General features: G+C 42.4%; 1 protein-coding gene across 1 annotated transcript in view; it reads right to left on the bottom strand.

Annotated features, from left to right (window-relative positions):
• Positions 1-1087: 1087 nt before the first annotated feature.
• LOC138606287 (solute carrier organic anion transporter family member 3A1-like) overlaps positions 1088-13439 on the bottom strand; it is a 30125-nt gene continuing 17773 nt past the window's right edge. The window contains exons 3-10 of the mRNA XM_069678787.1: positions 8592-8690; positions 7991-8260; positions 7734-7898; positions 7343-7541; positions 5931-6066; positions 5001-5173; positions 2955-3019; positions 1088-2632 (exon numbers count right to left, since the gene is read on the bottom strand). Of these exons, the coding sequence (XP_069534888.1) occupies positions 2256-2632; positions 2955-3019; positions 5001-5173; positions 5931-6066; positions 7343-7541; positions 7734-7898; positions 7991-8260; positions 8592-8690 (1484 nt within the window). The 3' untranslated portion in view covers positions 1088-2255. The remainder of the gene's footprint in view (positions 2633-2954; positions 3020-5000; positions 5174-5930; positions 6067-7342; positions 7542-7733; positions 7899-7990; positions 8261-8591; positions 8691-13439) is intronic.

Here is a 13439-nt window from a genome sequence, read left to right as displayed (position 1 = left end):
TGTGTGGTATCAATCTTCTCGTCTCACTCTCAGCGTGAACGTGAATGATTTTTGAACTAGTCATTTAACCCCCACCTCCAAATATCAAAGAGATAACACGTTTTGGACATGAAATCTGTTTCAATGGTGAGTGGCCGGAGGTCCATATTTTTGATGCAAAACATATTAAACACTTACAAAGTAAGCCAGGAAAAACAATATATTCTCTCTATAAACTGGATATGTCAGAAATCTGAATCCCATAGAAAATAAATATTAGAAAAGAAAAATCTGTGTTTTGACAACCACTGCAGTGTGAGTGATTATGAGTCAGCTGAGGATTGCTAAAAAATTGTCAACATCACAATGCAGTATGCATTATAAAGCTTCTCCATGGTCGTAAATAGAATTTGTTGGCCATTCAGGTTAAATGTTTCTTTAACCATTAGCTCGGCCTCCAAACCACAGAGTCTGTGACATACTGAATATTTCTCTGTTATTATCGCATGCATTACCAGCATGCTTTTAAAGGAACTCTTTGTGGCTGGACACAGTGCCTCATGCTATGCTGTGTCTGCTGACAGCTAGCCCACCGCCATCATCGTGTCTCGCTGCCTCGACTTGGCGTTCCACTCACATGCCTTCACACCCTCAGTCTGCTGTAACTGATTCTATTGGTGTAGGCCCCCTCCCCCACTGCCTCCACCTGCTTTGACCCGACTACATACATACATGTACCCTGGAGAGTCTTGTTTGCAATGTTCCCTGCTTTGTTATTTATCATGTTGCTACTTGTTCCATGCATTGCTGCTGCAGGGAGCGTCCCCAAGAGTAGATTAAGATCACCTAGTCAGACTGTATTTCTGTCCCGATTTGCCGCAGACATTAATGTTCCTGGCAGAGTTGGGATGGTGGTTCGGTCGGATCAGTGGTTAGAGTGATAGTCGTATAACTGACAGGTCACAGGTTCAGTCAATCAATCTGTCCATGTGTGTTTGTCCAACTAGTTAAAGGTGGGCTACCTAACTCCTACTTCCTCCCTCATAGTCTGCTCTCTAATAAGTTTGCTAAGAGGAGAAAAGGCTGAATACACACATAAATGGCATAAAAGAAAAGATTTGTGGCTTTGAAACTATAAATCAGTCTCAGAACATCGTCCAGCATTCATAGCAAAACTCCACACTATGACACAGTAAAGGGATCATTAAAACACACTGACTCAACTCTACTCTACCTTCAATGCATGTCCTAAAAAGCTATAGAGGAATTCTTTCTATTCTTCAATATCTGAACTATACGAGCAACATGAACTCAAGCTGAAGAGCTCTGTTCCAAAATGAGACGCCCACCCTCTGAGGCACGGAGACCTCGACTCTATGTAGCGCAAAGGAAAAATAAAATCTGTCTCTGTTACAAAATGTTGTAAATTTCATCTGTGGCTATGTTTCAAAGATACTGAACAATAAACTTACCTATATGATTTATTTTCATCTTCCTGCTTACTGTATCTGGGTCGGGGTCGTTGGGGTTGAGAATAAAGAATAAAGTGTTTCTGGGAGATCGCTCCTATTTCTTGCTGCTGATCTTTTTGGTTGCTCTTTGCTCTGTGTGTGCCTACATTGGCCAATAAAGTCAATGCAAAGCTCTGTTTTTACTATACAAGTTTGGTTAAACTTGAAATTCTGAGTGAGTGAGAGGTTGTCTCTGCAAGTTGTGAATGTCTGGAAAAGTGCTGCTAAAATATGCATCATCTCAGAGTGATCATCTCGTTAACGGTCGTCCTCTCTATCTGACATCTGGACCTGAGCAGTTCTTCCTTCTAAGGGAAAATAAACTGTCAAATAAAGCTCATGAATGAACACAAATTTAAAAAGAGCTAAACCTTGTTTGACTGCAATATCAACAAAACCTGATGATGTTGAACTAAAGCAGATCTTCCCAGGCTGGTCCTGGTGGGTTATTGTTGTGGCTCAGATTTGGCTCGGGATGTTTGTTGCATGTCTTTCCTCATTTCTGCTGTCAAATTAGGAAAATAACTCAAAGAGATGTTTTCAGGTTAGCGTATGATTTTGTCTGACAAAAAGACTAGAGCATGTGTATTCTAGTAAACAAAAAGTGCAGTGTGGATTGAGAAGCATTTTGGCAAACGTCTCTTAATTTGTTTCCTTTATGTGTTTGGGTGAGAAAAAGATAAACCCCCACGGAGAACATTCTTCTAACCTGATACCAAAGAAACACATCAGATCAGTCGCACAGCTCCAGTCTGCAGACCACCACTATAAAACAGACTCCATGTTGTCGCACATCTCGTGGTCCTCCAGGTTGTAAATGAACTTTGTCCTGTTGGCTGGGTTCTGGGTGATCTCTTTGCCCAAATTGTCCAGAGTCACGTTGGAGGCGAAGAGTTCGGTGGGCGTGAGGTAACCCTCGCTGTTCTTGATGTACTTCCTGTAGTTCTTCCTCAGACACTGCCACGTGGTGGCGTACAGGAGGAAGGCGGACGACTTGAGGACGATGGCGATGCTGACGTACAGGTGCCTGTAGGCCACATTGTCGTACAGCATGCAGGCGCCCTTCTCTCCGCACACCGTGCTCCAGAACAGACAGGTGGAGTCGATGCCCATGCCGAAGATCAGGGGGGGAGGGATGAAGCCTGGGGCAGGAGGGGAGGGTGGACAGACAGCAGGTCAAAGGTCAAAAAGCACACCAGTTTGTTTTCAGGAATCCTTTTTATCTGCACAGACGGACCGATGAAGTTCATTTCACCCAGGGGAAAACGTGCTCTGACATTTACATCACAGAGCGACAAACTACAGAGCGGCAGTGGACATGCCATGAACAAGATGGAGCAGACAAACACGGCAGAGTGAGGCATACTAAAGACAGTGAAATACAAGGCAAGAACAAAGAGCTGGTTTTCTCTGGATGTAAATGTGTGAAATAAATAGTTCAAAGTAATTATGTCAAAGTCTTACCTATCAGTCTCAGGAGCAGGAACAGGACTCCCAGGGCGTAAGATTTCAGCTCTGGACTCACAGTTCTGAAAACAAAGATTGTGCATTAATTGAGTGTACTGGTCATCTGAACAGTTGGATGGGCAGAGCATGCAAGGCCCTAAACAGAGCACAAGATACAATATTTATATAACATAGGATATTTTTCCCAGCGAGTTGCAAATCCAAAGGTTAAAGGTCAATTCTGGATCAGATCTCTGTAACTTGTCTTCCAGTTATAAAAACAATACTCACTCCAAAGTGGTGCTGTGATCAGAAATACTGTAAACAAGCTAACAGTCTGTTGTATTTTTGTAGATTATATTTGACATTTCTGCCTTTATTTGATTGGGACAGCTGAAGTGAGAGAGGAAATGCAGGCAAGAGAGAGGGGGGATGACATGACAGTGTTGGAATTGAACCTGGGCACCTCTCTACCAGGTGAGCTACAAAGCTCATAGTTTAGTCAGAATATCTGGCACTTTGTTTGGAGGTAGAACAGAAGGAAGCACATCCAAAATGTTGATAACTTTTCCTCATGGCTCAGAGACACTGTGCACAGAACTGTGGAAACTACAGCAGGTGTGGAAATACATCCATACAATGTGATGGAGTCAGACTGTACAGTGGGCATGTGTGTGTATAGAATAATTTTTGGTTAATATGCTTTTTTGCTTTTCTTTTAAGACATAATATTGATACCACTTTCAAATCTGAACTGTGAATTTGAAGCTATAGTCAGCACCCTGTTAGCTTAGCATAGCATAAAAACTAAAACAATGAAGAAAGCTAGCCTCAGTGCTGATGATGACAGCGCTGCATGGCTACGGGAAATCTACTCTGACTGGGCAAAGCTGGGAAAGGTTGCCAGCACAATTCCCCTTTCGAGTGTGGCTGCAGAGCGTGGATATTTGCTCCAGAACCGGATGGAAACAGCCCTGAGGAGCCGCCTGTCTCAGGAAAAAGGGTAATAACTTTCAAGTGGTCCCAATGGGTTGGATAGCTTCAACTTTACAAAAGCAGCAGAGCCGTTCTGTTCAATGAAGCCCCGCCGCAAACTGACAGCTATATGACAAACGCAAATTTTGACCAACGGGGCTTTTTTCCCCTTTTTTTTTAGACCTATACTGGCTTCTTGTAGCTTATTGTGAAGTTATTTTAATCAACATAAATGAAGTGCAAAGGGTGATGTCCAATCGAATTAATTATCTAATTATCATTTTTCTATATGGCTGGAATACTGGAATATTAACGGCCAAATTGGCTAGTGTAAACTTTGATCAAGAACAAAACACAACATATTAAAATATAAGCTTCATAGATGCTAGTAAACAGATTATCTTTAGCCAGGTTAACTATTTCCCCGTTTCCAGGCTAGCCTTAGCTAAGCCTAAGTCTTCATATTTACCGTACACTTACTGGTTTCAAACCTTTAACCAAATAACCGTATTTCAAAAAAATGATAAACTATTCTTAAAAATCTTCTTGTCAGGGCGTTGGTTTAGCTCAGCACTTAAATCTTGCGCCCCATGTACAGAGGCTACAGTCCTCGATGTGGCGGCCCTGGGTTCGACTCCCACCCTCAGCCCCCTGCTGCGTGTCATCCCCACTCTCTCCCCGTTTCCTACACTACCCACTGTCCTCTCTCTCCCTCTCTAAATAAAGGCATAAAAGGCAAAAAAAAATTCTGATTTTATACTATACTTAAAATATTTCAACCTTTACTGTTTAAACTTTTAAGCAATGTGTCAGGACACAAAAGTGAGGTTAGATAGTACAATTTACTTAGACCAATAAAAATGTTATTGAAACATATAGAAAAAAGTATGAAAATAAGCCCAAAGTTGAACAAAATATTCTTCAATATAGACAGACATGAATCTGTTAACATCTGCCTGTTCTGTATCCCATCTCTGTAAATATCATGATGTTGCCGTGTGTGTCGGTGTTTCTGCATTTCTGTATCAGATCTAAATGCCAACAGCGCTCTCTTGTGGTCAGTCTGTGAATAGCAGCAGCTCTCTCTACCTGATGAGGATGATGACAGAGGGAGTCTGGGCCATAGCTCCGATCATGCTGCACACACAGATCACACAGAGGAAGGTGAGGAAGGCCTGCTGACAGCCTGGACTCGGACACTTCCCTGGTAGAGCCACAGCGTCTTCACTGGAGCTGGATATACACGTACAGCTGGTCAGGTTCTGAGACAGAGACAGGACACAAGATTGAGATGTTGTTACCCCATCATTAATACAGAGACACACTTCTGCACTGTATGCATATATTTATATCTGTTTCCTCAATCTCGGCTCTCATCGGCTATAGTCTGGCGCCAATATAGCCTCTTGGTACAAAGGTGAACATGTCGGGAGTGAGGCCAGCGGTTAGCATAAACGACTTCCAGTCAAGATGTCCTTTTCCACGTGCTGCATTGTTTACAGAAAAAGAAACAGATCTTCTTGTGATTTACTAACGGGTCTAACCTTTGCAGAATTTTTTCCCCAGTTGAATTTCAGATCTAGAACAGATTGTTAGCTGTTAGCATGCAGATGTCTGTTTATAGAGATCAATAAGAAGCTAAATCATCGTCAGGTAACCGCTAATTTCATTACGGCGCATTACGTGATTATTATTCATTTTTGTATTATTATACGTATCATTATACGTATCATTATACGTGATTGGTCAATATTAGTCAGACTACAAGCACACTACAAAAGGAAACCAGAACATGTGGCATCAACTCAAGTGTGGAAAAAGTACATGCATTCTTTACTAAAGTAAAAGTACAGATACTTGTGTAAAAAAGAGTAAAAAGTGTTGGGGTGAAAAGCAAAAATTGCCAGAAAAATGAACACTGAAGTTAAATTGATACCTAAAAACTCTACTTTTGTACAGTAACAGCGTCTTTGTACTTTGCAAGTCTACCTGTGTGTCAGTGTTTGGTTCTTGACTCACTGGTTTGGTGCAGCCAGCGAAGCAGGCTGAGAGGTAGGTGACTCCGTTGGAACCACAGACGGGGCTCACTGACGCTGTGTAGCAGTTACAGTTATTGATGCACGCTGACTCAGGCCGCTGCCAGGACCGCAACGTCCTGTAGAGGAGGTCAAAGGTCATGTTAGGGAATATATGTGTAACATTATTTAAATTTATTTAACCAGAAAAAGCCTCATTGAGATTAAAAATCTCTTGTCCTGGCCAAGAAAGCAGCAGCACAATCATGTTCACATCAAATTGATACAACTACAGAAACAATTTGACAGTCAAAGTTAACTGGTAGACTTGTTTTTCCTCACTACATGTCATTTTGACGGTCAATTAATTTTGAGAGAGTAAATCAGCACCTGCAATAAATCATGTCTGACAGCTGTCAAAAACATCACACTAGGACTGTTTCAACCCGCAGAGTGCAGAGCACACACAGTTTGCCCTGTGTGATCAGTGTGATTAACACAACAAGGGGGAGAATATCATTTTAAAGATGATATTTCACAGAAGACGCAAGCATGAAGTCTCTTCCACGGGACCTGAATGCTGGATTATACACAAGTTAAAATGTGTTATCACAAATGGCAGAAATGCTAATAGATATCAGGTTAAAAGTTGTTTGTGACTTTTCTTATTGGACCACATTAAAGTATCAGCATAAGTTAGCCTTTAGCATGTTTGAAGTACAAGTCAAGCAAAGCTGGAATAAGTTTATTTAAAAAAAGTCTCCTCATTAAAGACCCCCTCCAGTGAGAATCCAGTGTTTAACCTTGTAAACATCTCCATGTGGTGTTCTTCATGTGCTACAAGACATATCAGGGACAACATCAGCAGTCACCTCCATGGCTGGGCCTGTCTGCTTTTAAACTGCAGTGTACCAAGGACAGGCTGAACAGCACGTTTTCAGATTGGCAGGTTTGAGACGTCACAAACCTAAGGAGCCAATCCCGTTAATGGACGGGGTGACGCTATGCATATCATTATGTGTAACCTATGGCAACCACTTCGGCGATGAGCGAGCCAGCTGTTACCGTCATCATAATTTTAGCAAACTCACTAACATTAACGTTACTACTACTAATTACTACATTTCAAGCTAGCTAAGTTTCAACAAGTTGCCACTAAACAATGGCAGAGTCGTTTTTTGTTTTTGGCTGTAATTTTACGAAAAGGACAAAATGTAGTACAGAGTGGGCGGGGCCTACTATCCCCCAGATTGGGGAATTTTTATTGAGGGACAAGGAGGAGATGCCTTGGGAGGATTTTTACAAGTTAATTAACCGTATTTTGCAGAAAAAACACAATTTATTATTACAAGCAGAGCATTTTATATGTCTTAAAACATGACGAGCAGATCTTTAACATCAGGTTTCACTGCTTACTCATTGCTGTAGGCGACAGTAACCCCGGCGACAGGCCCAGTGTCACAGCCCAGAAAGAGGAAGGAGACGTAGCAGGCGGTGGACACCAGGTTGACCAGCATGGCCATGCGGACAGCTCCCAGAGCCGACAGGTTCAGCTTCTTCACCAGTAGACCCCCGAGGAAGATCCCCAGACAGGCACAGGGGATGGCCGTCATGCCTGCAGAGGGAAAGAAGAGGACATATCAAATATGTTTACTGTTTTCTTTCATTAGTAGAGGTTTCTGTTTTCATCTGTTGTCATTATGAGTCCTTTTTTGCTTGTTTTTAACAACCTTAACATGCCTCTCCTTCCCTGATGGTTTATGGTTAAATGGTATATTATATTAGATCCAAGATTGTGCCCGCCTACCTAGCAGCTGATTGGCTGAGGAGGTGGTGAGGTTGAACTGCTGCTCCAGGTATTTTCCCAGGAAGGCAGCAAAGCCGGCGACCACAGCGATCTCCATGCAGGCTGCCAGCGTGATGCAGCTGAACACCGGGTTGGAGAGAAGGTGCCGGGTTACCCGCGGGATCACTGGGAAGAAAATGGACACGAAGATACGATAAGTGGTAGAACAGGCGGAAAATAAAAGAACAATGAAATCTAAGTTATATTTTTCTGCGTACCTCTCAGATGCTCACAGACTGAGAGCCCGCTGTTTATGTCAAAGCCGTGAATGGCCCCATTGGGTTTCGAGCCCTGGTACTCCATGGATAGGGAGGGAGGCAGCATGGCCTGCTCACTCTCCCCTCCCCCGTCCATGTCCTGCTCGTCCAGCGCCTGGGGGAAGCCGAACATGAAGAGGGCCGACAGGAAGAGTAAGGCACCGCAGAGGAGGAAGCCGCCCCACCACGCCCCGATCCACCGAGGGTCATCCGGGGTGATGTCCAGCTTACCTGGACAAGAGGAGAGGGATGAACCACAATGGATTACTTTTTTTCCCAGTACTAAATTCTGATTGTAAATTTGTTTTAATGTTTCTATTGTAGATATACATTGTGTTATTCTGAAAGTAATAATCTCGAAGATTTTCATTTAATTAAATGTCTGTTAGGTCAAGAGTTACAATGCCATACGATGCCGCCAAATACAACAGAACTGAGAACTTCGAGATTAGAACTTGAATTTCAATGTAGGGTCAGTACATAATATTTCTATTGCCACAAAAATAGACAATCACTAGGTTGTTTCTTAAGAAATGCAAAGATAGAAACACTGCCAACTCACTGGTGTCGATGAAGACGGCATCAACATAGACTTTGGTACAGACAGAACCTAAGATGAAGCCACAGGCTGGGCCGAACACTAGTGTTGAAAACAAAATACCTGCAAGACAGAGAGAGGGGGAAAAAAGTCAGACAGTTAGATGGAGGCAGCGACAGTAAAAACCCTGCAATGTTTTAATAATGGTGTCATAAAATTAACACATTTCTCGTCTCCATTTTCATTTAGTTTGCTTTAGCTTTGTTTAGTTTAACAGCCAGGAAAATACTACATGATTAAATTGATTTGTGGTTGAATTGAATTCCTTTTGAAGTCTTTTCATCAGTGTAAAACTGAGCAAAGCTAAAGCAAACAAACAATACAAGAAGAACCTAATGCAGGAGGTGCATTTCACCTCATCTTCCAGCAGAGGGCAGCATTGTAAAAGACTGTAAAGAGTCTATTTGTAAAGCCATCTTATTAAATATTTTGTAACGAGGGTCTTCCTGCCACAGAGACTGTTTGTGTTGTTAAATCCTCTGCAGGCCTGAGAACAAAATGTGTTCTTTTCATGGACAGATTAAGTATTGAATTCATGCCGAGAGACTTTAAATTTCATCAGATGTCCCCCCGCTGACAGATTTATCCACTGTCACTGTAATATGCGGCTCACAGGTTGCACCGCGTCATTGATCTAAGACTAGATTATCCTGCAGGATCATAAATAATCAGGCAGGAAATGGGCTCTTATTGTAAGAGCTGCGAGGAACCACTGAGGCAGCAGCTTCGCTTGATTTTCTCTCGCTGCCCTGCTTCAGTCCAGAGGCTAAGTGCAGTAATGTGTGTGTGTGTGCGTGTGTGTGTGTGGCAGCGAAGCTCCATGCTGGTGGTAAGTGGAACAATGGGAGTGACCTCCAGTAGCCTGACCGCTAATAACAGAGCTCAGAGCAGGGGGGCTGTATGAAGAGGGCCGGTCAATGTTTCTGTCAATGATCAGAGCTGAGGTTTCACCAGCAATAAATCTGACTGTAGAACACTGGCCTCATTTTTTAGAGTGTTTATAGTGTTTTTCGTCTATTCATTGATAAATTGTGTGGTCTATAAATGATACAAAATATTTCACAATTAATCGGTTAATTAATTTATCATTGCAGCTCTCGTTGAACTTTTTCAGCACCATTACACGTTTTATCTTTGATCCTTTTTAAAGCATTTTCAGGTATTTCTATTCCCCTATAACAGACACACAGCAGAGTGATGACAAGACACGAGAAGAGAGATGAGGAATGCCAGAAAGCAGCCAGGGACACCGCAATTCATGATCAGCTCCTTGAATACCCAGGAGACACATCCATAATGCTTCTGACAGAGTGTGGGCCCGTCAGGGTCACAGACACCAACATTATTTATGACTATAGTAACTCTTATTATTGAAGTCAGAGGCCCCAAATCTGACCACAAAACAAAGAATTCGTATGCATATGGTGGTTATAAAGAGAGGAATATTACAAACCCAAACAGCTCTATGTGCACTGTCCATGTTGATGATTTTCAGTAACACAAATCCCTGCTAGCATCTGCTGTGAGCTAAAGGCTAATGTTATCATGCCACTATGTATAAGGCTGTTGCCTCACAGCTAGAAGGTCACCAGTTCAAACCCCGGTTTGGGCAAGGTGGGCCTTTCTGTGCAGAGTTTACAGGTTCTCCTCTTGCATGCGTGGGTTCTCTCTGGGGTCTCCGGCTTCCTCCCACAGACCAAAGACATGTTTGTAAGGTTAATTGGTGACTCTAAATTGCCCATAGGTGTGGGTGTGAGTGCGAAAGGTTGTCTGTCTCTATGTGTCAGCCCTGTGATTGACTGGCGATCAATCAAGGGTGTACCCTGCCCTTCGCCCAATGACAGCTGGGATAGGCTCCAGCCCCCGCGACCCTGAACAGAATAAATGGTATAGATAATGGATGGATGGATAATAATGTTAATCAGATGTAAAGTTGCCTGTGTTTATCATCTTAGTTCAGCATGTTAGCATGCTAACATAGGCTAAGTAATGCTAAACAGAAGGTACAGCTGGATAGATGCTGACACAAACACTATGGAGCAGAGTGAAAAGACAATTCTTACAATGAGCAAACTGATTCAGACACAAATAAGTGATCGACCTTCATGTCCTTCCCTTGATACAGAAGACCTAAACTGACATGCATTTTATTTACTGTTTTCCTGTGATAACGAGCAATTTATGGTTGTTTTCTTGAGATCTCGTTATCTCGAGATAACAAAGCTTGTTTTATCGTGAAAACGATGACTTTCTGGCGATCAAGAAAACAACCGGCTGGTCACTGTGATATTACAGACCAGGACATGCCATGCTGCCTTTGCCCACACTAATGAAGCAAGTTAAGCCTGTTTCTGTTTGTTTGGTGCTTTTACAACTCTGGGAGTCATGATCATCTGACGTTACGGTGGTGCAGTTATTTTCTCGAGATAACAAGATAAACAAGTCAACCAGAAATGACTCATGGGAAAACAGAGTAAATAAAATGTATGGATGCATGTCCGCTCAGGGCTTCCGTACATTGAAGCTAGATTGAACTAAACTTTAATTGTGACGTCAGACTCGGACACTCTAACAGACCCTCTCTCTCTCTGTCTGTCTAATTCTGTCAGCTGGATGTTTTTTGTTCATTTCAGCAGAGTCACTGATGCCGGCGGGCTGAATTCAGGTGACAGAGCAGATCTGGGGTTACAGTCGGGCCACACCAACAGCAAACCAATGAACAACTTCACATCTCCCACTCTGCCTTCCACAAGGATCAAATCACAGACAAACACAGGACAACACAACTAATCCATAATGTATGTGGTGCAGGGAGGCTGGCACACACACACGCACACACACACACAGAGGAAAGCAGGAGCAGGAAATGTTAGGTCCAAACCAGTCTTGTCTACAACACAAAACTCCATATTGTCCTGTGTCAGCTCTGCACTGGAACAAGGTGAGAGCTCAGATTGGCCTTCAAAGTGACACCCATGATGACAACAGCAGCAGTGAGCGCGATGACGGAGAATTACCGGTCAGCTTTGTTATGTCGTGAGAAAAGACGGAGAGCTCATAATCCTTCAGCAGCAGCTGCTGTTCAACCATCAGGAGAAACATTCAGCACTGATGCCAGCCTGTGTGTACGTCTGAGGCCATTTCCTCTGATACAACGCTGAGGGCCCACAGCAGAAGAAGAATGTATGTATCATAACGTACAGGAGCTTTAAGCCTGCATGGTACAAGTTTTATTATACAGTTAACTCCGACCAAGCAATCTGATTGGACAAGAGGCATTCCATGAGTGCTGATATAGAGAACAAAATCACTGGGACTTTTCACTCTGTGTATCACTCCGCCTCAGCCAGGTGTTCTGAACACTGTTAATTAACATTACAGCAGACCTTGTGTGTCTACATTGATCAAGCTGGTACCTCTGAATCACACAGCAGACTCTTATTTCACTGGTTGATGATAAATTAAAAGTTATTGGGTTGCTTGGCAACAAAAGTCCAGTTGTGGAACTAGTTGAGTTGAAGGAGCAAAAAATAATCTGTTATTGATTATTAGTGTTTACTATAAAAGCAATATCATACTCGAGGTTGTGATGATGTACTGAATATCATCACGGCTGTGATTATCTTCAATCTACTACGACCGAATCACAGCCATGGTGATATTCAGCACAACATCACTCCCTCTTGTGTGATAGGCCTATTGCTTAACTAGTGCATAGTCAAGTTAGTTTTATTTCTATAGCGTGGACGTTATATTAGGGAGCTTTTCACATAGGGCAGGACTACAAGAGATTTCCAAGTGCTGAAAAAAAAAAAAACACTGATCAGAAAACACACTACATTTATTAAAAGGGCAATTGAAATCAATAAATACAGGTCATAAATATCACCTTGAGCTGTTTAAAAGGGTAATGGTGGTCGGGACAAAGGAGATTTTCAGTCTGTTTGTCCTGCATGCCGGTAGCTCGTATCTGCGGCCAGACGGGAGCAACTAGAAGTCGGATGGTTTGGATCATCGACTGGGCCTACACTGGGATAATTTATGTTGTAGCTGTGACTGAAATTCTACTGACTAATCCTTTAAAATGATACAAACATTTTTCGAACTCCTTGATGTATTAATAAATAAAAATTGCTAAATCATAATTTGTCATATGTGACTCTAACAATGTTGGACTTATGATGTGCACACAATTTAAAAAACATTAATTGTAAAAATGAATAGCTGTGAGGTAAATTTTCAAAGGACTGGTTTACGTTTTTATTGCTCATTAGAGACTGACTGTAAATCTCTCTGGATTCATTGACTTTGCAGTGACCGTGGTTCAGCCTCAGTGGATCAAAGCTGCACAAGCTTCAGTGTCTGCAGCTGAGCTACAGTGAAGCAGCACTTATATATGGATCAGTGGCTTTGGAGCATGTGAGCAGCATAATAACACACAGAGAAATGGTCACAACTAAACTAGCCTTTGCAAAATTATCCTGAGAGGGTTGATAGTAGTGATGGACATTAGCACATTAAGTGTATCATTTTAAAAACTCCCTCTATAAGTGAAATATTTTGCTTATTTGTGACTGCGGTCAGGATGAACTAAACCCCTCAGATGTCTGAGCTGCTGCAAAATTAAATACATTTGAAGTTTCATGAAACTGAAACTCTTTGTCCAGAATGATTGCTAGCTCAGGGAAGATCTATCACAAAAGTTAAGTGCAAACTTTTAAAGGGCAGAGGAGACAGTTGGCTGATGTGGAGGAATTCAATCTGACACCCGTCTCACACACGCACAGCGGACTGTTTGAGCACTTCATGCTT

This window comes from Semicossyphus pulcher, unplaced genomic scaffold, assembly GCF_022749685.1.
Source record: "Semicossyphus pulcher isolate SPU_LCO1_2020_fin unplaced genomic scaffold, fSemPul1.0.p SCAF_1, whole genome shotgun sequence".
In the NCBI taxonomy this organism is placed as follows: domain Eukaryota; kingdom Metazoa; phylum Chordata; class Actinopteri; order Labriformes; family Labridae; genus Semicossyphus; species Semicossyphus pulcher.
Note: the sequence above shows the minus strand (reverse complement) of the source record. Positions and strands in the feature narration are given on the sequence as shown.